The sequence below is a fragment of the Ctenopharyngodon idella genome, chromosome 4 (assembly GCF_019924925.1).
Source record: "Ctenopharyngodon idella isolate HZGC_01 chromosome 4, HZGC01, whole genome shotgun sequence".
Lineage (NCBI taxonomy): Eukaryota > Metazoa > Chordata > Actinopteri > Cypriniformes > Xenocyprididae > Ctenopharyngodon > Ctenopharyngodon idella.
The window spans coordinates 21938158-21963740 of record NC_067223.1 but is presented as its reverse complement, the minus strand read 5'-3'; the positions used below and the strand labels follow the sequence as shown (position 1 = coordinate 21963740).

Sequence of the window (25583 nt, the reverse complement as noted above, 5' to 3'; positions counted from 1 at the left end):
GCAGAAAGGAAGACTTTAATAATAATCCAGGAAACACCATCAAACACAGACGTACCATACAGAGACAAGAGCCGACAGGGACTGAGGGAGAACACAGGGTTTAAATACAAGAACAGACAGGGGAGCTAACAAGATAATAATCAATCTGTAACCAAGGGATCCTAACTAAAGGCGGGAAAACTAAACAAAGGAGAACATGTGACACAGAAGGAAACATAAACAAAACCCTGACAGTGTCTATATATGGTTTTCACCTGATGTCCCATCGGTATTATGCATTTGATTTTTGTAATGAAAAGAAAATTAATAGTTGTAGTTATTAGTCTTTCTTTGGCCTGACGAACCAAGCCCTCCATTAAACAAAAATCAGTAACACTTTCTATGAAGACCATACTTATAATGACTTATAGCTCCATTTATACTTATAAATAAGTCAGTATTAGTATTTTATAAACATGTTTATAAACACTCATTAAGACTTATGTAACTATAACTGTTCTTATAATGCAGTATATTTATATTATTTTTTATAATTACTTATCATAAGTCATGCATTTTCTTTTTCAATGCACATGTTCATAATACATTATACACTGATTTGTAAGTATTAATAAGTCAGTCGTATGGTTCCACGAATGTATTTATTAAGATGCAACCTGCATCACTATAATGCTATTATATTATAGTTACAATGACTTTTTAGTAATTCAGATTTATTTCTGTCAAATAAGTGAATATATTGTTATTAATAGCCATGTTGTGTTCTTATAAATACTTATAATAATACAGTCACTAATCTCTATAAATGCATCATTGATGGCTTTAAGTAAAGTGAAAACACAGAATGCAATTTTCCTTAAGAAATCATGAATATGTGCTCATTACACTCACAAGTAAGCAACTTAAAATGTATAACTAATGAACAATAATTCCTGTAATAAAAATGGGGGGAAAAAACAAATCATTAATACAAACAGTTGCAAAACACTGCAGCAAAAAAAAAAAAAAAAAAAATATATATATATATATATATATATATATATATATATATTGACCATTTATGACCTCTATTCCAAACATTAGCCATTAAAGACAATTATTAATAACTAAATGGTACAGCAAACAAGTGTCTCTGGAACTATTTTATACTTGATCATTTATAAATCAGTTTATAATGCATTATGACCATGTGCATTGAAAAAGCAAATGCATGGCTTATAAATACTTTTAAAAATAATATAAATGTAACTATAACTGTTCTTATAATGCAGTATAGGTCTTAATGAGTCTTTATACATATATTTATAGTATAGTAATACTTATTTATAAGTATAAATGGGGCTATAATTAATTATAAGCACGGTCTTCATAGAAAGTGTTACCCAAAAATCTTTATCTGATATTTAAAAAAGAGCAGCACAACAACCAACTTTCTCTTTTTATTACTATAAAAATATTAAAAACATTTTTATATATTATTTTCTTCTATCACCCCTCATCAGATTATTAAATTAATGAAATCAAATAATAAAAATACAGATGTGTTACTAGATTGAATTGCACTGAATTGTCTGAATTACTTACAACAGGGGTTCCTAACCATATTCCTGGAGGCCCCCCAACACTGCATGGCTGCATCCGAAAACCTAGGCAGCTGACTTATTGCCTCGATGCCTTAATCAGGCAATGACTTGTAAGGCAGCATTTGTGCATGAAGGCCCCTCACGAAACTGATTTCAGACTTCTGAGGCAGCGTAACAGTTTAACGATCTACAGCAAAATAGAGCGAGCTTTGGTGAGAACTAAGCAAATATTTAATTACTACAGTAGTAATTTCTCACTAGAAATGACACCAAAAGTGAAAAATGTTTACACACAAACTGACCAGCAAAAGCTAATTTTGGATGCCTTATTTTTGTAGCTCAACTGTCACAGAATGGAGCGCACAGGATTGTGGGATATCAAAGGAAGGGAAGGATACATCTATGCTGCCTTCAAAAATCAATCAGATTAAGGTATCTCAGGAAACACGAAGTGAAGCTAACATTGGATTCAGACATGCCTTGATGCCTTTCTACCTTGAAATGTGTCCTCCAAAGGCAGCATTTTCCAGTTTTTGGACGCAGCCAACATTTTCCATGTATCCTTAATCAAACACACCTGATTCAGATCATCAGCTCATTAGTAGAGACTCCAAGACCTTAAATGGGTGTGTCAGACAAAGGAGATACAAAATATGCAGTGTAGGGTGGCCTCCTGGAACCACTGAAAGGTGATTGTAACAGTAGATCATGGCTCTAGAAGTGCCAGTGTCATGAGTTTAATGTCCAGGAAATTATCTGATCAAATGTATACACTTTTGATTTGGATGTGTGTGTGTGTGTGTGTGTGTGTGTGTGTGTGTGTGTGTGTCAGGGCCTCAGCAATCTCACTGTCTGCAGTGTTTTTTTCACCAGCTCTGCAGTGATGAAGCAGCTGAAGTACAGCCGGCTGTAGATCTCGATGTTTATGATGAACAGAGGGAGCAGCGGCCACAACAGCACATACAGAGATGAGGTTAACGCCACTTCTGTCACCTGAAGCCAAACCGTCTTAAGGAGCGTCCTGAAATCACAACACACACACAAAACACCCTGAATGTGTGCGAATCTTCTTGCAGGAAATAGATGACAATAAAATGCCGGAAACAATAGAGATGAAGCCATGAAGCTCATTGCAAGTTCCAAGTTCAGTGCAGGGGTGTCTTGATATTTTCTGGGATTTTATCTAGAACTATATTTTGCTGAGTGTGTTATTGTGCTGGTACTTTAAAGACTGATGTTAACAGATGACTCAAAGTTTTTGATATTCTTCATAATTTTTTCAATAAGTTTAAATTGACTTTTACCTTTGATGGGCATTAAAAAAATCTAATTAAATATGTGTGTATAATTTTTTGCATCAAATTCTTACATTTAATCAATAAAGTCAGTTGGAATAATAAGATAATAAGGCTGTTACCAATCAAATGAAATCTGTCTCAACAAAATCCATCTTTGCAATGCAGAGAGAACACATAAGCTTCATGTTGTTTAGATATATTTATACAGACTGTTTAATGCAGCTCAGAGGGACATGAATGCATTCAACCTGCAGTTACAAATGCATAAATGTTTTGATGTTTTAAACATAAAGCAATGAATAATGTTATTTTGAAACTATTTAAAAAACTAAATGATAGTTGAAATGTAAAATTAAAACCACTAGTAGATGGCAGCATGTCAATGTTAATCACTGAGATTCAACTGATTCATTCAAACAGCTGATTCATTCAGGAATTAAGCATTTAGGCTTGTTCGAAATGCATCGGCACTACGCAGACCGATCGGCGTATGACATCAAAGTACCGCGAGAGAGATTGGATGGCATACGACTCCTTATGCTTTTGAATTGCTCTCGTGGTACTTTGATGTCATATGCCTTTCGATCTGCGCAGTGCCAATGCATCTCGAACAAGCCTTTTGACTGCTTTAATGAGTGAGTCATTGAATCATTCATTCATCCGATTTGCTCAATGTATGATTTATTCAGGATCGAAACACTGCTGTGTGTTGCTGTTAGGAACTATTTTTGCTTGCAAAATAGAGCAAAAAACAAGCAATATTGCGTCTAAAATATAAGTCACTGAATATTAACTTCTTGTTATTGAACTATTGTCTAAAATTAATATCACATTTGTAATCATGCTGATATTTGGAGAAAAATGGCTGTCTTTGTGTAATATTGATTAAATATTAAACAATATACACCGATCAGGCATAACATTATGATCACCTTCCTAATATTGTGTTGTTCCCCCTTTTGCTGCCAAAACAGCCCTGACCCGTCGAGGCATAGACTCGACTAGACCCCTGAAGGTGTGCTATGGTTTCTGGCACCAAGATGTTAGCAGCAGATCCTTTAAGTCCTGTAAGTTGTGAGGTGGAGCCTCCATGGATCGGACTTGTTTGTTCAGCACATCCCACAAATGCTCACTTGGATTGAGATCTGGGAAATTTGGAGGCCAAATCAACACCTCAAACTCGTTGTTGTGCTTCTCAAACCATTCCTGAACCATTTTTGCTTTGTGGCAGGAGCATTATCCTGCTGAAAGAGGCCACAGCCAACAAGGAAAACCATTTCCATGAAAGGGTGTACATGGTTTGCAACAATGCTTAGGTAGGTGGTACGTGTCAAAGTAACATACATATGGATGGCAGGACCCAAGGTTTCCCAGCAGAACATTGCCTCCGCCGGCTTGTCTTCTTCCCATGGTGTATCCTGGTGCCATGTGTTCCCCAGGTAAGTGACGCACACGCACCCGGCCATCCACGTGATGTAAAAGAAAACGTGATTCATCGGACCAGACCACCTTCTTCCATTGCTCCGTGGTCCAGTTCTGATGCTCACGTGCCCACTGTTGGCGCTTTCGGCGGTGGACAGGGGTCAGCATGGGCACCCTGACTGGTCTGCGGCTATGCAGCCCCATACGCAACAAACTGTGATGCACTGTGTATTCTGACACCTTTCTATCAGAACCAGCATTAACTTCTTGAGCAATTTGAGCTACAGTAGCTCATCTGTTGGCCTTGGCTCATCTGTTAGCCTTGGCCGCCCATGACCCTGTCGCCGGTTCACCACTGTTCCTTCCTTGGAGCACTTTTGATAGATACTGACCACAGATAGATACAGACCGGGAACACCCCACTAGTGATGTGACATTTGAACCGAGGCTTCGGAGCTTGTGTCGAGCATAAATGAGCGTGCCAGATGAAGCCTCGATTCGATCAACGTGACCAATGACAAACGAAGGCTCACTTTCTGTCCAATCACGTGCGTGATTCACTTTGCGTGTCGGAAAGTTCGAACCACCAGATCTTACTTTACAAGTAGGTTTTCATTCAGACTTACTCAATTATATTTTTTAAATACCCAGTCATACAAGTAATATGAATAATACAAATTATTTCAGGAAAATAAAATATTTGCCATATGCATTTCATATAGCCTATGTGTACATTATTTTTCTATTACATCATATTGATAATCATACTGGCATTAAATGGCGCACTTAATAGGTAAATGAATTTATCACAGAGAGAAATTCAACACACACGCACTGTTAGGCTTTTATTTGAGCACGTAACATGAAACTATCTATGGAATGTGTGGTGGCTGCTTCGTCAGGTTCTTTCACAGGGTTTTGGCTGCTTTATTTTTTACTAAACACCAGGTGGCGCTGTTTTCAACACTCTCGAAGCTTCGAATCTTTTCCCAGAACAATGAGGGGAAAGCCTCTGTGCTTCATGAGGCTTCATTTGCCCATCACTACACCCCACAAGAGCTGCAGTTTTGGAGATGCTCTGATCCAGTTGTCTAGCCATCACAATTTGGCCCTTGTCAAACTCCCTCAAATCCTTACGCTTGCCCATTTTTTTCTGCTTCTAACACATCAACTTTGAGGACAAAATGTTCACTTACTGCCTAATATATCCCACCCACTAACAGGTGCCGTAATGAATAGATAATCAGGGTTATTCATTTCACCTGTCAGTGGTCATGATGTTATGCCTGATCAGTGTATATAAAAGACATACAGGGGCCTCCTTATCTTAAATTTTGTGGGTATACATACATGTAGTGTATGCGTGCACTCTATAGCTGTGTATTTGGTATGTTTTTGAGATACTTGAGATTTTTGAGATACTTGATAACGTCAGATAACAATTGTTAACACATTGTTATCAGATTCTGGGTGTACCTCATCTCTCTCCCACACAGCGTCCAGTAGAAACAGACATCCAGCTTCGTCAGTAATGCGGTGTGAAAGGTGACGACGCCTGCCGTCCAGTAATCAACGCCCAGTGAGTGCCAGGAGAACACAGACAGCAGTTGATAGGGCAACAGGAAGTATATCAGCAGAAACTCCGCCCACTGCTGCCAATCCTGCTGCAGCACAAAGAAAGAGTCGTTTACGTGGAGCGTTGTAATTGGTTTAAAAGTCCAATCTGAATGAAAATGTTCCACAAACACCTCAATCGGAATAAAAACGCCCAAACTGAATGAAATTGTAATCAGTTCGAGAGGAATAAACCTTTATATAAAAAAAAATTTGCCATGTAAACGTCATCACATCAAGATGACAGGGGATGTCAGAATGCACAAATGTTGGCGGCAAAATCAAATTGGAGTAAAACTGAAACAACACATTTATTAAATACACTGAAGGAACTCGGTATCATTACTACGGACCTTCATCCACACGCTTCTGCTTTTCTTCGGAGGAAGGGGTAGTATTGAGATGCACAGCCACCAAAAAGGTCAGCTTCCTGCTCCCGTCTTTTCCTCCTACTTTCCAGCAGTAATATGCTACGAATTCAAGCTGTTGCTTGATTAAGACCAACACTTTACATAAAAATAGCACGCATAAGAAATAATTGAACTCCATGTTGACAGGAATAAAAGGCGGCAAACAGGACATAAGCTAATGTGCGCATGTCACAAAGTCATTCAGATTGAAAGCGCCGGCACATGTAAACAGTCCACCGAATCTTTCAATCAGAATGATTTTATTCGGAATGACACAAAAGTGTATGTGTAAACGTGGCTAGTGACGCACCAGTGGCTTATCGGATGGGCAGACGGTTTGAATGAAGGGAAGAAAGGCATCATCATAATCAAACAGGTAGAGGTAGAGCAGTGTCAGACGCGGGAAGTTCCTCAGACTGACTAGCAGAAACAGAGTCATCCCTGGATTCACCTCCTATAGACAGACAAAGAGATGATGCTTAACCTTAATCTTACTGTGCCTAATGAATGAAACACACACACACACACACACCTTGTACTTCCAGAACGTCTGTGGTCGTGTGACTCCGGTCTTTTTGAGTCTGTGCAGCTCCTCCAAAATAATCTGTCTATGTGACTGAATCTCAATCATGAACGGAGCCGCAGACAGATCTTTATCGCTGAGAGCAGACAGTGATCTGAGACAGACACACACACACGCTAATGTTACACAATGAAAGTGAGTTCTGGGAGTACAAATTCACGCTGTTGCTTGATTAAGAGCAACACTTTACATAAAAATAGCACGCATAAGAAATAATGGAACTCCATGTTGAAAGGAATAAAAGGCAGCAAACAGGACATAAGCTAATAAAGTCATTCCAACTGAAAGCAACAGCGTGAATTTGTAGCATATTACTGCTGCAATTGAGGTTAAACCAGTTCTCTCTTTCACCGACAGCCTGATGCCAATTCTACATGCTGAATTGGCCAAAAAAAAAACAACAACAACAAAGTCTGACTAGAGCCACGGGCCGACACTTAAAAATGACCAACCGTCACAATTACATGTACACTTTTGTATCATTCCGATTAAAATCATTGTGATTGAAAGATTCGGTGGACTGTTTACATGAAACGTTATCTAATCCGATATGGTGTGCCAATTTTACGAAGCAAAGCAAGTGCTTCATTTGAGCAAAAAACATAATTTACCACTATATTTGCAAAATAATATGATCATGGAACTACTTCCGGTCTCAATTCAGCACTGGATTGTAGGTAAATATTTTCTTAAAGAGCTAAAATATGTGTTTTTGTGCAAATAAAGCACTCGTGTTACTTAATAGAATTGGTGTTAAAGCACTGGAGTCACATGGATTACTTTAATGATGTCTTTCCTACTGTGCTGGATCTTAAATGTGTAAGTTGTTTTCGATCTCTATAAAGGGACAGAAAGCTCTCGGATTTCATCAAAAAGATCTTAATTTGTTTTCCGAAGATCAACGAAGGTCTTACAGGTGTGGAACGACATGAGGGTGAGAAATTAATGACAGAATTTTCATTTTTGAGCATTTGTTTGTGTGTTACCTGCCATCAATCTGCTCCCGGCGGAATGTTTCTTTATACTGATTGGTCCAGACACCCAGATGCTCCACCCACAGCGTGACATCATTAACGCTCCACCTGTTGAGCGGTTTACTGAGCAGCATCTCATGACTGGGGTTGGCAATGAAGGCTTGGTACAACAACACCATCATCTACACACACACACACACACACACACTTACTTAGCTATCTTCTACTTATATTGTTTTTGTATAATGATAGTTATTCATTTTATAAACTAACCTAACATCTTGACAAAGTGAACTCTCTGGAAAAGTTTGCTCTGGTTGGTAAACACCCCTGAACTCCCATTGGTCAGTGTGGTGATGATGTTATTGGTGGGTGTGTCTAGGAGGCACTGAACATTTTTTTCCTCAGGTTGTATGTTAACTCCAGTAAAACTTCACCCACACAGCATATTACCGTATTAGAAATGTCTTTGAAGAATCAGTGGTTTGTGGCATATAATTAAGGCTATTTCCCAACTTCATTATCTTTTCCGTCGTCTTTTCTTTACAAAACTCTACGTTACTGAAATCAACTGAAGTGTGTTGTCTCATGGTGTCTCCAGTAGGTGGTTAAAATGTACATTAAATTTATTTGAGACATGTAATTTAATATGAAACTTTGCAAATGGAACAGCAGGATTTTGAACAGCGTCCTGTGTCTTAGCTGGGTGTCGTAGACATATGTTGAATGGTGCCACCAGTGTGTGTACACTCATAGAAAGCAATGTGTTCGAATTTTAAAGACGCAGTGCTGCGCTTCTCGTCTGGTGTGTGACCCCTTTAAATCATCTCTGGTTCATTTCTTCTGTTCAGTTGGTTGAGGTCAGACGACATTTAAAACCACGAACACATCGAAAAAACACTTTAAAGTAGAAACTGAAGCGACACTGCCACTGTTTTTCATGTTTAATACTGTAAAGCTGCTTCTTTAAAGCAATCTACTGTGTAAATAAACATGACGTGACTGGAGTCTGAATCTCAGAGCTGGTCAGACATCTAAACATCGCTCACAGCAGCGTGGATGGCGTATCATGTGTTTTGACCACCTTCTTACCCCAAAGTGAAGAATGAAAAAGAAATTCATCATGAGTACATCAGGCCTTTAAGCGGCACGATTACTGCGTGTGCGTGTGTGTTTGTATGAGACTCACAGTCAAGCAGATCAGCACCGTCACGGCTCGATCCTGAATCTCTCTCAGGTTGATCTGCAGTAGGTTCTGGTTCACTGGTTGCGGAGCTGCATGAGGCACCGGTCTGTTCCCATGCCACTGGAACACATGAAGAACAAATCTGAGCAATGGATTTCTCAGGATGGCCTGCTTCTGTCGACTCACGTCAGCCGGAAACAGCTTCTCCACCGCATCCCTGACACACACACACACACGTTGTATCATTGTATGTCTTATGGAGTACATGAACATTAGACAGTGTCTATGACCAAACTTAACTATATCATTAGAGTGATTGTTAAAACTTTAAAATTACAGTTGCAAGCACTGAATTCAGTGTATATAATGCATTTTCACTCATGTATATAACTGAACCGTGTGTGAACAGAAACAGATCCAGCGCCACATCTCTCACCGGAGGACGATGTTGATTTTAGGAAAGTCCTGCCATATCACTCGGCATTCTGGGCAGTCGGTCCGGACGCTAGGAAACGCGGACATCCACCATCTGGCAAGGCAGTGGCGGCAGAAACTGTGTCCGCAGGTCAGTGTTGTGGGATCGAAAAACACTTCATAGCAGCAGTGACACGTAAACACAGACGCTAACAGATCCGCCGTCGACTCTTTAGAGTCACTGAAATCCGACTCTGTGGCATTCTGCATGTCCTTCACACTCTGTCACATACACACACAGGTTTGTTTTTGTGAATTGTGGGGACGTTCCATAACAGTAATGGTTTTTATACTGTACATTCCGTATTTTCTATCGCCCTACACTACCCCTACCCCTAAACCTTCCCATCACAGGAAACTGTGCACATTTTTACTTTCTCACAAAAACTCATTCTGTATGATTTATAAGCCTTTTGAAAAATGGGGACATGGGGTAATGTCCTCATAAGTCACCCTCTCCTTGTAATACCTTGTAATACACACACACACACACATATACACACAAAGAGAAATAACAGCACAGAGAGCCTCCCGTGAGTGATTTCAGAACAGGTTTAGTCAGGTTCATGTCTTACTGTGGTTTCAACGCTAGCCGTCAGCTCCTCGTCTCTCTTCAGGATCACGCCAGCTCTGCCACTTTATTCATTTTAAACACTCTACACTTTATCAGCTGTAAACAGAAGAGAAAGAGAAACCACTTCACTTCAGCACAGTACCTGCCCAATACAAAAACACACGTGACTTTTTTATACTTGCTGGGACTTTCCGCTGATTTTCGAGATTACACATTCTTTCACCCAAACCAGCCCTTAAACCCTCACAGAAACACTCCTGCATTTTACATTTCAAACTTTAAGTTAAAATATTATTAAGAGCTATGTGAATTACATGGACAGTTCTGGTTTCCATCATTTCATCCTCAGCACTAAACTAAACACACATTTTCACTTTCACTTTTAATGTGCTTGGTTTGTAATAGCCCAACAGGCACACAACGTCATATGACGTTGATACTTGGTTACATTTCAGTTGCAATGTCAGGTGACCAAAACTCATTGTCAGCTCAACATTTAACGCCAACCTTAATTTGACATCCAATACTGACGTCAGCTGATGTTGATATTTTGTTGTTTTTAGGTTGTGTTTGTGTGTAAAGTAACCAAAATCCAATGTCACAGTGATGTCAAATACTGACATAAGGCAGGGTGACTAAAATCCAACATCTCCTAAACGTCATAATGGTAACGTCCACACAACATAAAATTCTAACATCATTATACGTTGGTTTTAGGTTGTGGTAATAACTAACCAAAATCGAACAGACATTTCAAACCAACATCATATTGATGTCAAATACTGACATGAGGTACACTGAGGGGAAAAAAAAAATCAGAAAATAACAGTAGAACAGTAGTTTTCTGAGATTTAAAATTTAAAGCTGCAGTCCTTAACTTTTTTTTTCTTTGGTTAAAAATGATCCAAAATCAATTTTTGAGCAAGTACATAACCAGCCAGTGTTCAAAACTATCTCCTTACCTTAGCCCGATTTACAACAGTAAGCTTGTAATAATGTTTTATAATAAATCGATACTGGTGGACTTTCACAGGATATTCGAGCAGAAACTGTACAACTGCAATTGCAGGTTTCAAACTGAGATGGCGACTAAGAGGCAAATCTTATGGATAGCAGCTTTAACAAAAATTCTGTAAAAATACAAACAATATCTGTAAATTAACAACTTATTTTAAGTATTTTACCATTAATGTCAAATTACAATATTTTTCAGTTTTTATACAAGAAAATTACTATTATTTATACAGTATTTTTTTCTGTTTTCTTAAATTACATTCACATTTTTGTAAAATTAAAAAAAAAAATCTGTAATATATAGCACATTATATTAAAGGTTTATGTCCATACTAACAGTTTTTCACAGGGGGACTGTACCATTTGTATTTAACCACAGTTTTACTACAAATAGTAATTGTGTGTAGCAAACTAGTGTAGCAAAACCATGTTTAATTTGTGGTTACCTTGGTTTCCTCTATGAAAATTAACCATGGTTTTACTATGAATAAACCAAAACAACAACAAAAACGCATTACTATTGTAGTTATTGCATGGTATTAAAAAATTAAAGTTAAAAAAATAAAGTTTTGCTTCGTTGGACACTGACACAACTGTAAACATTGATCATTACACTACAGATGGAACATATACTGAAACTGAAAGAGTTAGAGACACTACACAAGATATTGAAGATCTGGAGTTTGATCAAACTTTACTGGAAATGCATACACTACCACACACAACACATACTACACCCACACAAACCTCTCCTTTTGCTGTCCAGGAAACACTGACACACCCATAGAGTAACCCTTTATTTCTGAACTTGGACATGTGCTGAGTTATACAAACACAACGTTACGTTCAGTACAGCTGCAAAAACAGAGAAAAAAATCAAACCTAGATCTGGCAAAATGTTTTTTAATTGACATTTAATGTAATTTTCCTTTAACAAATATATATTGCCAAGGAAAATGGTTACAACCAATTCAACACTACAAAAAATGATTGGTAAATCTGCTTCACAAATGAAATTATTTGACAAATCTTCTATTCTGATAACTATAAATTAACAGCTTTGTGTACAATATCACATTTTCTTCACATACAGTATAAAGGGTGTGCTGGTGAGTCATCAAGGAGTATGTAGTATGTACAGTATGGAGTATGTACAGCAAATCCTCTGCCTCTTCTCAATATGAAATGGTAAGCAAATGTTGTAACTGAAGTAGATGTAAACACCATAAAACATGTCTATATGAACAAATTCTATACCAATATCAAAAGAAAAGATTAAATCTAATCTATTATACTAATCCTAGGAAATTTCACTATTTTAATAGGCAATAATGCATGTGAAAATTGCCCAGCAACAGAGTGAGGGACACAACATCATGAGGACATCATGGAACTTTTCTTGAGAACCATTTATATAGTATCTGACAAAACATCATCAGCAGAACTCACAGTCTGGGGGAACATTGCCTTAACAACAGACAGTGGTATAGTATGACAGAAATCTCCGTGAGACAAGAATAAACCATGTCTCAGTACAACAAGAGACACTGAGATTACAACCATCCCATCTCAAGTCACTGTAATCTTTGTTCCCTCAACTTCACTCACTGAAGACTGAAATAATTGGCATTTGGAAGTGAACTAATCCTTTAGCAAATTTCAATCATCACAGAATATATTCTTTCAACTTCTATGTTCTCTAATCAGCTATTTTATATGATGTCCTCTTATTTGAGTTTGTGGATGTTTGTCCTGACATAGCTCTGTAAACAAAGTTCCTTTGGAAAAAAAAAAAAAATAATAAAGTTTTCCTCTTATTTAAAATGTAGTACTATTGTTTTAATTAGAAGATATGTGCAATACTTATTTATTGAGCCGGGACTGGAACTTGGGTCGCCCAAAGCACAACCTCACTACATCTTGAAGCACTGTCTACAAAGCTATTGGCTTTGACAGTTAGAAGAGATTTAAATATAATTAAAAATATATATTATTTATGAGTTACACAAGTCAAATTTGTTAAATGATAACTACGAAGGAAACAATTTGTCATTTGCCAGGATTTGTCATACCCAAACTCAGTCACTTCCTCCTTTCCTGTGGATTCCTTTATATAACACAGACATATCTGCATTATATGTACTCCACTCAGCCTCCCAGTAACAGTGTCCAGTCAGACTCTCTCCACACAGAACCTGAGGAAGGTAATCAATCCTCTCTGGGTGATCAGGATATGACTGAAACTTTCTCACATGTGTCATCTTCCTGTTCTTATCAGAAAGAATGAGAAGAGTGTGTGCTATGTTTGGATCCCGTGTGAGCTTGGAAAGCACTTAGTTTGTGAAAAGTTTCATACAATTAAAACATTGCTTTCCATTTATTTCAACAAAATCAATCAAACTGAAGGTGAACATCAAACCTCAGTATCTGTAGCCGACGGTTCAGTCAATTAGAGAGCAGCTTCACTCCTGAATCCTGCAGGTCATTATTACTCAGGTCCAGCTTTCTCAGGAAACAGTTTGAGGATTGAAGAGCTGATGACAAACTCTCACAATGCTGACTAGTGAGATTACAGGCCGTAAGACAAGAAGATATGAAATAACTAAAATTAAACAATAAAAACAACAATTAAGACACAAACAAAGTTGCCAGTTGTCTCAGGAACCTGGAACGAAATATTTTTAACATTCCAGGCTGAATCACAATAAGATGAGGTCCTGAGCATGAGGAGATAATCTGATCATTTTATCATTCATCATTATGAGGTTCATTAAGATCAGAGATCAGACAATCTTCTGCTACTGCTGTGCCTTAAACATTGTGTAGTGACTTTCCCTAATCAAACTGTCATGTTAGTCACATCTTGGGTCTGCTGAGGGGTTAGATGCTTCCTTTGTTTTAATAATCCATTGACCACAAAGTTGCACATGTATTTCTTGTTGTTTATTTAACAAGAAAACAAACTGATGGGAAAGGTAATGCAAACCTAATAAAATCAAACAACTTTGGCTGACAAAAAATAAGGCAAGGTCTAAAGACCATGTTTTGAACTTGAAGGTAAATTGTATTAATTTGTCTTCTGGGAAACATGTAAGTATCTTCTGTTGCTTCTGACGGGAAGTGCAAAATAAGATTTTAAACAAAATAAGAAAAATTTCCACACATCTTCATCCTGTTCATAAGTTTGTCACATTAGCTGCCACCACTGGGGAAGCAGCACTGGCGTACACACACACACACCCCTGCCTACTTACCTTGTTCATCCTCTGTATTGTTCCTCCCGGCCGTTGCTGCTATTGTAGTAGCAGGTGCACACGCAATCCCGATAGCACATGGACATTCTCCCATTTCTCCACTCTCCTCCATCCATCCATATCCATTTCCTGGTCATTTCATACACCCACACTGCACTTTGTCTTCTTGTTTAGTCCCGGTGTTGTTTGTTGATGTGGGCGTAGTCAGACTTCCGGCAGGAAACGCTGCGCTGGCCAAACCGAACGTTTGAGCGCCGGCTGCTTTTGACGTCACGGCCTGGTTGCACCGGCGCAGCGTGACCGGAAGCTGACGAAACCATTGTCTAATGTGAATAGGTGTTTGTCTGTATTTAAATGCCCAGATTATGTGTTAAGTGTATTATTTGTGAATGGATTATGTGTTTATTATTAATATATAAATATATTTGGGAATTAATTATTGTTGATTATTATATTAAATATAAATTAGATGTATTTGGATGTGTATTATATGTTATATGTACCTGAAGACGGGGGGGCCCAAAAAGGGGTGGGGTTTGGCCTATATAAGCCAGGGCCAAACCTAAAGACAGCACTTGTTTACCAAGTCGATGCAAGAGTACTACCATGGTGCCTCAAGCAAACCCAAAACCCCTTTTTCGTATATTGTGGATACCTGTTTATTGCCTGTTTCTTTGGTACTTTGGATTTTTGTCATTTTTGTGGGCACTTGTATATATTTTTCACTGTGGACTAACTTTTTGGCACTGTAAATAAATTACACTTTGCACAAAAGTGCTTCTGCGAGTGAGCCATAATATATATTATATATTATATAATATATATATATATATATATATATATATGTATATATCACCATCTGAGCTAATTTGCTACACCTGCCCAAATAAATGAGATGATTTTATCTAGACACTTAAAGATTTAGGTAGAGGGAGAGACTGAAAGAGTAATAAAAATCGAGGCAAAACACTCATTTTTATGGTCTCCACTCTCCCAATGTTTGAAGAATTTATCGTCCAGAATCTGGCAGTAAGTTTTGGAAGATAATTTTTTGTCCATCTCAGCAAAACTGACTTTTCAGGATACGAGATGGATAATGATAAAAAAAAGATAATCTAAGTCATACTTACCATGTTCATTCTCAGTGATATGTTAAAATGAAATAAAGATTTTAAATATAACTATTTTCCATATCTAGATTTTCGTTTCCATTTCAATAGGGACCCCCTAGGGGTCGCCATGGGGGATGCCACTGGCATGGCAGGTGTCTGAAGCATGAGTTTAAACACGACAATGAATTTGACACTGGCAGGTGGCAGCCTATGACGTCACCACTGGTGCAACCATGAGTATAAAAGGGCACCTGTGAATAACGTCATCCTCTTTCATGTCTTCAGGATTCCAGTTTGTTTGAATGTGTGTTTATTCAAGACAAATCTAGGATTATGGCAACTAGTGCTATGTCTTTCAGACAGTGTGTTCCTATGTGTCAGCTTCATCTGACACCAGATGACACACACAATATGTGTGTTATGTGCATGAGTGAGGAGCATGCACGCTCAGTCCTTGAGGGGGCTGTTTGCGTGCATTTTGAGCGCCTTCCTATGAGGAAATTTCGCTCTCGTCTGCCCCTTTTTCCGAGGGAATCAGGGCAGCCATCTCTGTTTCACGGTTCAGGACCTGCTGCTGCTGAGGCGAGTAGGAGACTGGAGTCGAGGGGCTCGCAGATGGAGCTCGCAGATGAATTCAGAGAGGCATGATTATCAGTTGTGGGTTGCAGGCTCTCTGTGAGCCTCTTCACAAGTATCCTGAGTGTTGAACATTGTTAGGCCTCCTCTCAACAGGCCAGTCGTTTATTAAAGCTCGGCTTTAATTGCCAAGTCTATTATTTGCTAAGTCATCAGGCTCTTTGTGAACCTCCTTGGCTAATGTGAGCATTGTCAAGCCTCTCTTTTTAGAGAGTTATCTTTCTTTTAGAGAGTTATCTTTTTCTTTCTACAGCTCATCCTGGGAGAACCAAAATAAACCAAGACGAAGTGCAATGGCTCAGAGCAAAACACATGCCACACCAACAGTTCAAACACACGTCACTCTTCCACCTTACCAGAGGGGCAGGGCTGGGGCCGCGGCAAGGGAGCGTCTCTAAACTGCACACACAAACGTGCCATAATTACTTGTATTTGTGTTTCATTCTATTTAACTGTGAATCCAAACGAGAATCATAAATGCAAAAAGAAAATAAACGAGAAGCATCTTGATTTAAAAATTATGAAGCCCCTCACATGACATGCAGGAAAAAGTCCCTCGATTTATGCCTACTGTTTTTTTTCCTGCATGTGTGAGGCTTTGTAAAAAATGAAACAAACCCTAGGCTTTCGAGTGTTTTTCGAGTCTGTGAGCACGCTTAAATCGAAACCTTCATGAATCATTTCTTTTGAATCAGTCATGTGATTTCAGTAAACGAGCCCTCGTTACCTTATATAACATCTAAAATGCTTGGAAGTTTAGAAAAGACCAAAATAAAATCAGTGATGTCCAGTGTTGCCAGTTTAACGATTTTGTCACTAGATTTAGTGACTTCCACACCCGTTTTGAGACTTTTTTCAAAAGTTTGGGGACAAATCTAGCAACTTCTTGGATAAACCTTATCTAGATTCTTATTTTGCCCACTGATCTATATTCATATTTATATAGATCAATGAATTTGGCATTATGATGTCATCTAGTGATATTTAGCTACCAGTTTTAGCTACTTTCAATTGAAAGCAGTTGGCAACACTGATTATGTCAGTCATGCAGTGTCTATATATGGTTTCCACCTGACCTACCATCGGTTTTATGCATTTGAAGACATTGGCACTATGGCACTTTTTTTATAATGAAAAGGAAATTAATAGTTGTAGTTATTAGTCTTTCGTTGGCCTGATTAACCAAGCCCTCCATGAAACAAACATATTGATTTATCTGATATTTAAAAAAGAGCCACACAACAACCAACTTTCTCTTTTTATTAATATAAAAATATTTAAATAAAAAAATATTTGTATATGTTATTGTCCCCCCATTACAGATTCTTAAATTAATGAAATCAAATAATAAAAATACAGATGTGTTACTGGATTGAATTGTACCGAACTGTCTGAATTACTGCCAATACTATAGAACTGAATACAACATGAAGGCAGAAAGGTGATTTTAACAGTAAATCGTGGCTCTACAAGTGCCAGCATCATGGGTTTGATCTCCAGGGAATGAGCTGATCAAATCTATACACTGTTGATTTGGATATGCATATGTGTGTGTGAGTGTGTCAGGGCCTCTGCGGTCTCTCTGTCTGCAGGAGTGTTTGTTTCACCCGTGCTGCAGTGAAGAAGAGGCTGACGTACAGCTGAGTGTAGATCTCAATGTTAATCATTAAGAGAGGGAGCAGCGGCCACAGCAGCACACACAGAGATGAGTTTAACACCACTGCTATCACCTGAAGCCAAAGCATCTTAGGGAGCATCCTGAAATCACAACAAAACACAATAATACGACTCTAATGTCAGACTTTATAGGTAAAGAATTAAAGATTTATCCTGATATTATTTATCAGAATATGTCTTATCAAAGTGGAAGTTTTTGAAAACTATACCGTTATAATCTGTGTAAACTGCAAAAACGTGAATGTCAAAACGACAACGTCATGCACATGCGTATTACGTGTTACATGTTTAGTCTATCCAACTGATTTTCAATGCAGAAATAACATGTTTTCTGTGAATGTGTGAGACTTCTAATTTATTAGCTGCTATAGGGAAATAACGAGAAGAACATCAAAGTGCAGTAAACTATAAAAATAAGGTGGATAGGTATGTACGAGGCAAGTGCTCTGTAAATGTGTATGTACAGGCGCATAGTTTTTTCCCCATTTTTAGTATATCGTTGTCGTGTAAACTTACCCTCAGTTCTGCAGGGGTGTGTGATACTGACAAAAGATTATATCTTGATATTTTCTGGGATTTTATATATAACAATATTTTGCTGAGTGTGTTACTGTGCTGGTACCTTAAGGACTAATGTGGACAGCTGACTCCTAAAGTTTTTGATATTCTTCATTTACTGTGTGTCTGTCAGTTCACAGCAGTGACAAGTTAATTTTTTCAGTAAGTTTAATTTGACTTTTATGGGCATTTTTGCCTTTATAAAACAAAATCTGCATCGTTTTTGGCATCAAATTCTTACATTTCATCAATAAAGTCAGTTAGAATAATAAGATAATAAGGCTGTTACCAATCAAATGAAATCTGTCTCAACAAAATTCATCTTTGCAATACAGAGGTAACACAAGCTGCATGTGACGTGTTGTTTAGATATATTTACAGACTGTTTAATGCAGCTCAGAGGGACACATGCATTTATCCTGTAGTTACAAATACATAATGTTTTTGATGTCTTAAATAAAAAGATGAATACTGTTATTTGAAACTATTTAAACAATGAAATGATAGTTGAAATGTGAAATTAAAACCACCAGTAGGTGGTAGAATGTCACTGTTAATCACTGAGATTCAATCAATTCATTCAAACAGCTGATTAATTCAGGAACTAAGCATTTAATGAGTCAGTCATTGAATCATTCATTCAACCAATTCACTCAAAAAGAATGATTCATTCAGGAACAAAACACTGTTGTGTGTTGCTGTTTGGAACTATTTTCGCTGGCGAATTAGAGCAAAAACAAGCAATATTGCGTCTAAAATATCACTTAATATTAAAGCTACTGTCTGTAACTTTTTTTGTTCAAAATTTACAAAAATTATATAATGAGCGAGTACACCATGAATCTATTTTCCAAACCGTGTTTTTGTCTTATCCTGAATCACTACGGTACACCTATAGTAAGTGTTTACATTCAGACTATTTTAGACTGGTTCAGTTCCTACCGCTGCGGAGTAGCACAGTACCTGCGTGACTCATCATAGATATAAACTGAGAGAAGTAGTTCCAGCTACAATGTTCTTCTGCAATATGCATGCAGTTCTGTTTATCAACTGCTAGAGCGCCAAAAGTTACGGACTGCAGCTTTAACTTGTTATTGAACTGTTGTCTAAAATTAATATCACATTTGCAATCATGCTGATATTTGGAGAAAAATGGCACTCTTTGTGTAATATTGTAGATATTATATATCAGAAACCCCTAGTTCTGTATTAGTTCACAGCTAAGTCTGTGTGTACCTCATCTCTCCCCTCCTCCACAGCGTCCAATAGATACAGATGTCCAGAACCGTCAGTAACGTGGCATGAACAATAATGACACCTGCTGTCCAGTAATGTACGCTCAGCCAATGCCAGGAGAATGCAGTCAGCAGCTGATAGGGCAACAGGAAGTACATCAGCAGAAACTCCGCCCACTGCTGCCAGCCTGGCCAATCCTGCTGCAGCACAGAAAAAGTGTCACGACTAGAGTCTGTTAGAGTATCACTTATGCCCGGTCCAGACTACACAATTTTAGCCCGACTTTGTTGTGGGGATTCATAAATGACATTGAGCATCGGGACGCAAAATTCGATTGTTTCAGTTTGTGTAGTTTGTCAGTGGACGACAACTGATGCAGCGTCAACAGAAAGACTAGCATGTTTATTTATTTTTTTCAGTCGTCCACGTCAAGTTTTGTCACATGTGTGACACTGGCCAATAGAAGCACAGAAGCGCCTTCCTACTAGGGCTGCATTCCATTCAAATTTTTATACCCTTCACTCGCTGACTTCCCTCTGTCTCGTGGACTCGGATGTGCATCATTGCTTACGTTGCACGAGTGCCCACTACTGGCGGAACTTGTGCATAAGGTTTAATGAAACGCACTAAGCCCTTGATCACTTGGAATTCACTATGGAGCTGATTTATTATTTAAACCCCTTTTGTGCTTATGAATTTGTTTTATGCAACATTCTATATTCTATATGTTGTTGGAGAAAATATATAAAATCCTATATGAGGTATATGAGCTGTTGAAGAAAAATAAAATTACACAAATGAAACAAAATATGAATAGTATAAACTCTATGAATATAACGTATCTACAATTATTATGCGATTAAATCTCAACATAATTAATATATTATACAATATTATGCAATTAATTCCCAAAATAATCAAGAAATCATACGCTTCAGTTAAGCGCGTTCTGCTGACGTCACAATCAAGTTGAATTGTGGGATACAGAGCAGCTTGAAGTGTACGTCAGAGTAGACTCGCTCCCTTGATCAAAATCGAGGGGACAAAGGTCTGTCCATATAAACTTCCCTCGTCCACTTCACGAAGTGGAACGCACTTCAAAATGGCAGCAGGGATCCCCCCGAGGGAAAGTGCTTAGGGAAGTTCGCGAGTGCGTGTCTATAATAGGAGTGGAACACAGCCATGCTTTCAAACATGCCGAAATGAAAGAGAGACAAATGGTATCAATCTTTCTAGTTAGAATTTTACAATGGAGGAAATGTTTGTGGAGCTATGGCAACAATACTCCTCATTTTATGATGTTTTCTCGAGGGACTACCACGACTGAGTGAAAAAGGGTAAATAAAACAAAATGTTACCATGGTTCTCTTTGGAGGAAATTCAAATATCCATGACATATAATCCAGATATGTGTCCACTTTTGGGCTTTCCTGACAACAAGCAAAACACACTGCTAGCGCTATTGTTTGTTTATGCTCACGGCACCTTCTGTCAGTCAATAGTACCGCCTTCTCGATGACAGCAAGTATGAGTTTAAAGACGGCACATGATGAATGGTTGGGTAACAATGTGTAGTCCAACGTTTCTTGTCCACGACACAAGATTTTAGGAGTCAAAATTGTATGATCTTGACACTTGACATCGTGACTATTGTAACTGACAAAAATATAGTGTAATCTGAACCCGGCATAACACACATGGACAGACAGTGACGCACCAGTGGCTTATTGGATGGACAGACGGTTTGAATGAAGGGCAGAAAGGTGACATCATAATCAAACAGGTAGAGGTAGAGCAGCGTCAGACGCGGGAAGTTACTCAGACTGATCAGCAGAAACAAAGTCATCCCTGGATTCACCTCCTATAGACAGACAAAGAGATGATGCTTAATCTTACTGTGTGTAACGGAGGCCAGCTAGTAGTCGCTGTGCGAGTAAAACCGCACTCCTCTGATCTCAAGAGATGCTCTAGCAACTGATGCTAGAGGTTGCAGCCTTTAGCCTCCTTGTTAGAGCGTCCCATGCCGGAGACCCAGGTTCAAGGCCCGCGCAGAGCAGGGTAAGTAGGACTTGGGTGAGGGGTTACAACGTGCCTAATGAATCAAACAGACACACACCTTGTACTCCCAGAGCGTCTGTGGTCGTGTGACTCCGGTCTCTTTAAGTCTGTGCAGCTCCTCCAGAATGATCCGTCTGTGAGACTGATTCTCAATCATGAACGGAGCCGCAGACAGATCTTCATCGCTGAGAGCAGAGAGTGATCTGACACACAAACATACTAACATTACACAATGAAAGTGAATACATAGTGTACATTATTCCTGTGATGCAGTGCTGAATTTTCAGCATCATTACTCCAGTCTTCAGTGTCACATGATCCTTCAGAAATCATTCTAATATGCTGATTTGCTGCTCAAGAAACATTTATGATGATAATTAGTGTTAAAAAAAAAAAAAAAAGTAAAAATATTTACTAGTAAAAGTATTGCATCTTTGTATAAAACTAATTTATTACACAAATTGCTCAAATATCATTTCCAAAATATTTACAATTAAAGCCCTGGACACACCAAGCCAATGGTTGGCCATTTTGAGTCAGAACTGTTTTTTTTTTTTTTGCCAATCCAGCATGTAGAATCGGCGTCAGGCCGTCGGTGAAAGGGAGAACTCTGACCTCAATTTTATGAAGCGATGCGAGTTCTCCGTTTGAGCAAAAAAAAAACATAACTTACCACTATATTTACAAAATAATATTATACAAAACACGTTCATGGATACATTTGTAATATTTTCTCAAGTCTGTTCTGCTGTCTAATGAATGAAGAAATGCCATATTGTGTTTTTAATGTGTGCGCGTGTGTTTGTTACCTGCCGTCGATCTGCTCCCGGCTGAATGTTTCTTTATACTGATTGGTCCAGACTCCAAGATGCTCCACCCACAGCGTGACATCAGTAACGCTCCACCTGTTGAGCGGTTTACTGAGCAGCGTCTCATGACTGGGGTCGGCAGTGAAGGTGCGATACACCAACACTATCATCTACACACACACACACACACACGTTTACTTAGTTATCTAAAAAGGAACATTGCATAGACTTCTATTGTTTTTAAATAAAGATAGTTATACATTTTATAACCTAACACTAACCAACACCATAAACCTACCCATTACAGAAAACTTTCTGCATTTTTACATAAAAAAAAAAAAAAAAAAAAGAAGTTCTTTCTGGAAAAGTTCGCTCTGGTTGGTAAACACCCCTGAACTCTCATTGGTCAGTGTTGTGATGAAGTAATAGGTGAGTGTGTCTGAGGGCCCCCCTTCTTTGGGGTGGAAATGGGGTCACACACCGGACCCAGCATGTTGCGTCGCGTCTAAGACAACTTGGAGGTATCACACACCGGACACACACATTTATTTTGTCAGGTAACGGTCGAAGATATTATGTTAAAGGACGTTATGAAATTAAGATAATGTCAAAACATGAACACACCAGAGTGATGCTTTATAGTAGAAACTGAAGCGACACTGTTTTTCATGTTTAATACTGTAAAGCTGCTGCTTTAAAGAAATCTACTGTGTAAATAAATGTGACGTGACTGGAGTCTGAATCTCAGAGCTGGTCAGACATATCCACATTACTATGATCGGATACTTTCTTGTTTCCTGTCATTTTTCTTGTGTTTATTCTGTTATTGAGAGGAAAGTGCAGCACATATTCATCTAAACATCACTCACAGCAGCGTGGATGGCGTATCATGTGTTTTGACCTCCTTGTAACCAAAAGCGAAAAATGAAAAAGAACTTAATCATGAGTACATCAGGGCCTTTAAGCGGCATGATTATTCTGTGTTTGTGTGTGTGTGTGTGTGTGTGTGTGTGAGAGACTCACAGTCAAGCAGATCAGCGCCGCCACAATTCCATCCCGAATCTCTCTAAGGTTGATCTGCGGTAGGTTCTGGTTCACTGGTTGTGGAGCTGCATGACGCACCGGTCTCTTCCCGTGCTGCTGGAACGCCTGGAGAACGCGGCAGAGCCATGGATCGCTCAGGACGGCCTGCTTCCGTCGGCTCACGTCAGCCGGAAACAGCTTCACCACCGCATCCCTGACACACACACACACACACACACTCATTATATCACTATACATTATAAACTTAACTATGTCATTAAAGTCATTAAAACTTTAAAATTACAGTTGCAAGCACTGAATTCAGTGTATATAATGCATTTTCACTCCTGTAAATAACTGAAGTGTGTGTGAACAGAAATAGATCCAGCACCACATCTCACCGGAGTAGGATGTTGACTTCGGGAAAGCCCTGCCATATCGCTCGGCATTCTGGGCAGTCGGTCCGGACGCTGGGAAGCGCAGACGCCCACCATGTGGCCAGGCAGTGGCGGCAGAAGCTGTGTCCGCAGGTCAGCGTCGTGGGATCGACCAGCACCTCATAGCAGCAGTGACACGTGAAATCAGGCTCTAACAAATCCGCCGTCGACTCCTCAGAGTCACTGAAATCCGACTCTATGGCAATCTGCACGTCCATCACACTCTGTCAACACGCACAGAACACACACAATATAACAGGACAGACACACATACACATACACACAGAAAGAAATAACAGCACAGAGAGCCTGCTGTGAGTGATTTCAGGACAGGTTTAGCCAGGTTCATGTCTTACTGTGGTTTCAGCGCTAGCCGTCAGCTCCTCGTCTCTCTTCAGGATCACGCCAGCTCTGCCACTTTATTCATTTTAAACACTCAAATCAGATGTAAACAGAAGAGAAAGAGAAACCACTTCACTTCGCCACAGTACCTGCCCAATACAAAAACACACGTGATTTTTTTTTATACTTGCTGGGACTTTCCGTTGATTTTTTACAGAGATTACATGAATTCTGTCACCCAAACCAGCCCTTAAACTAAACCCTCACAGAAACACTCCTGCACTTAACATTTCAAATATTAAGTTAAAACATTATTAAGAGCTTTATTAATGAATTACATGGACAGTTCTGGTTTCCTTCATTTCATCCTCAGCACCAACTAAACACACATTTTCACTTTCACTTTTAATGTGTTTGGTTTGTAATAGCCCAGCAGGAGCACGCCATCGTATGTTGTTGATATTTGGTTACATTTCGGTTGCAATGTTGGGTGACCAAAATTCAATGTCAGCACAACATTTAATGGGGGGAAAAATCAGAAAATAACATTTTTACAGTAGTTTTCTGAAATTTTAAATAACCAAAACTCTGTAAAAATACAAACAACATCTGTAAATGAACAACTTGACTTATTTTAAGTATTATATCATTAATGACAAATTACAATATTTCTCAGTTTTTATACAGGAAAATTGCTTTTATACAGTATTTTTTCTGTTTTCTTAAATTAGATACAAATTTATGTAAAATTTTAAAAATAATCTGTAATTAAATATGTAGCACATTATATTAAAGGATTATGTCCACACTAACAATTTAACATTCTTCTTTGTAATTTTAAAAGTACATCTTATTAGTTTTATATTTAGGTGTATTTTTACATGTAAACTCCGTAATTCTGGATACAAATATAGCAAACTTTTTTCATTATATCAAACAAGTTGTCTGAATATTTTAGTGTGAGTTTTCATTGTGTAACCTTTGGCTAAAAGTATTGAAAGAAAAACCCGACTACGCCACCTAGGTTATTTCTTCACCCAGGAAAATAAGATAAAAACCCAAAAAAGAATTAAACCAAACGAAATTACAATAATATGAAGGACCCTGCTGGTTCGGATGGGATTAAAAATAGAGACGTGACTTTCCAAAATAATACAAATTTATTTCACCAAAATCACTTACTCTAAAATGTTCTTAAAAAAAAATAATAATAATAATAATAAAAAAAAAATATTACAGTTTACCAGTTATTTACCCACAATTAATGAGAAACTAGGTTAAATCCACAGAAGGGACAAACCACACAGCA

The 25583-nt window shown here is 38.4% G+C and overlaps 1 protein-coding gene across 12 annotated transcripts; it reads right to left on the bottom strand.

Moving 5' to 3' along the window:
- Positions 1-1907: 1907 nt before the first annotated feature.
- On the bottom strand, positions 1908-24631 carry LOC127511173 (bifunctional apoptosis regulator-like). Of its 12 annotated transcripts, none has more exons than XM_051891852.1 (9): positions 24613-24631; positions 10120-10214; positions 9507-9766; positions 9074-9287; positions 7897-8066; positions 6860-7004; positions 6638-6781; positions 5780-5967; positions 1908-2604 (listed from the first exon to the last, which is right to left on the bottom strand). In XM_051891852.1, exons 3-9 carry the CDS (start codon positions 9752-9754, stop codon positions 2412-2414), a joined length of 1302 nt encoding a protein of 433 aa, XP_051747812.1. In that variant the 5' UTR covers positions 9755-9766; positions 10120-10214; positions 24613-24631; the 3' UTR covers positions 1908-2411. The 12 variants fall into 12 exon arrangements, 8 of the variants coding, with proteins under 8 accessions (XP_051747812.1, XP_051747811.1, XP_051747809.1 ...); XM_051891851.1 differs by lacking the exon at positions 24613-24631 and adding an exon at positions 10433-10498; XM_051891849.1 differs by lacking the exons at positions 6860-7004; positions 7897-8066; positions 9074-9287; ... (1 more) ...; positions 10120-10214; positions 24613-24631 and adding exons at positions 21722-21866; positions 22473-22642; positions 23496-23709; positions 23897-24156; positions 24289-24557.
- Between the last annotated feature and the right edge of the window lie 952 nt (positions 24632-25583).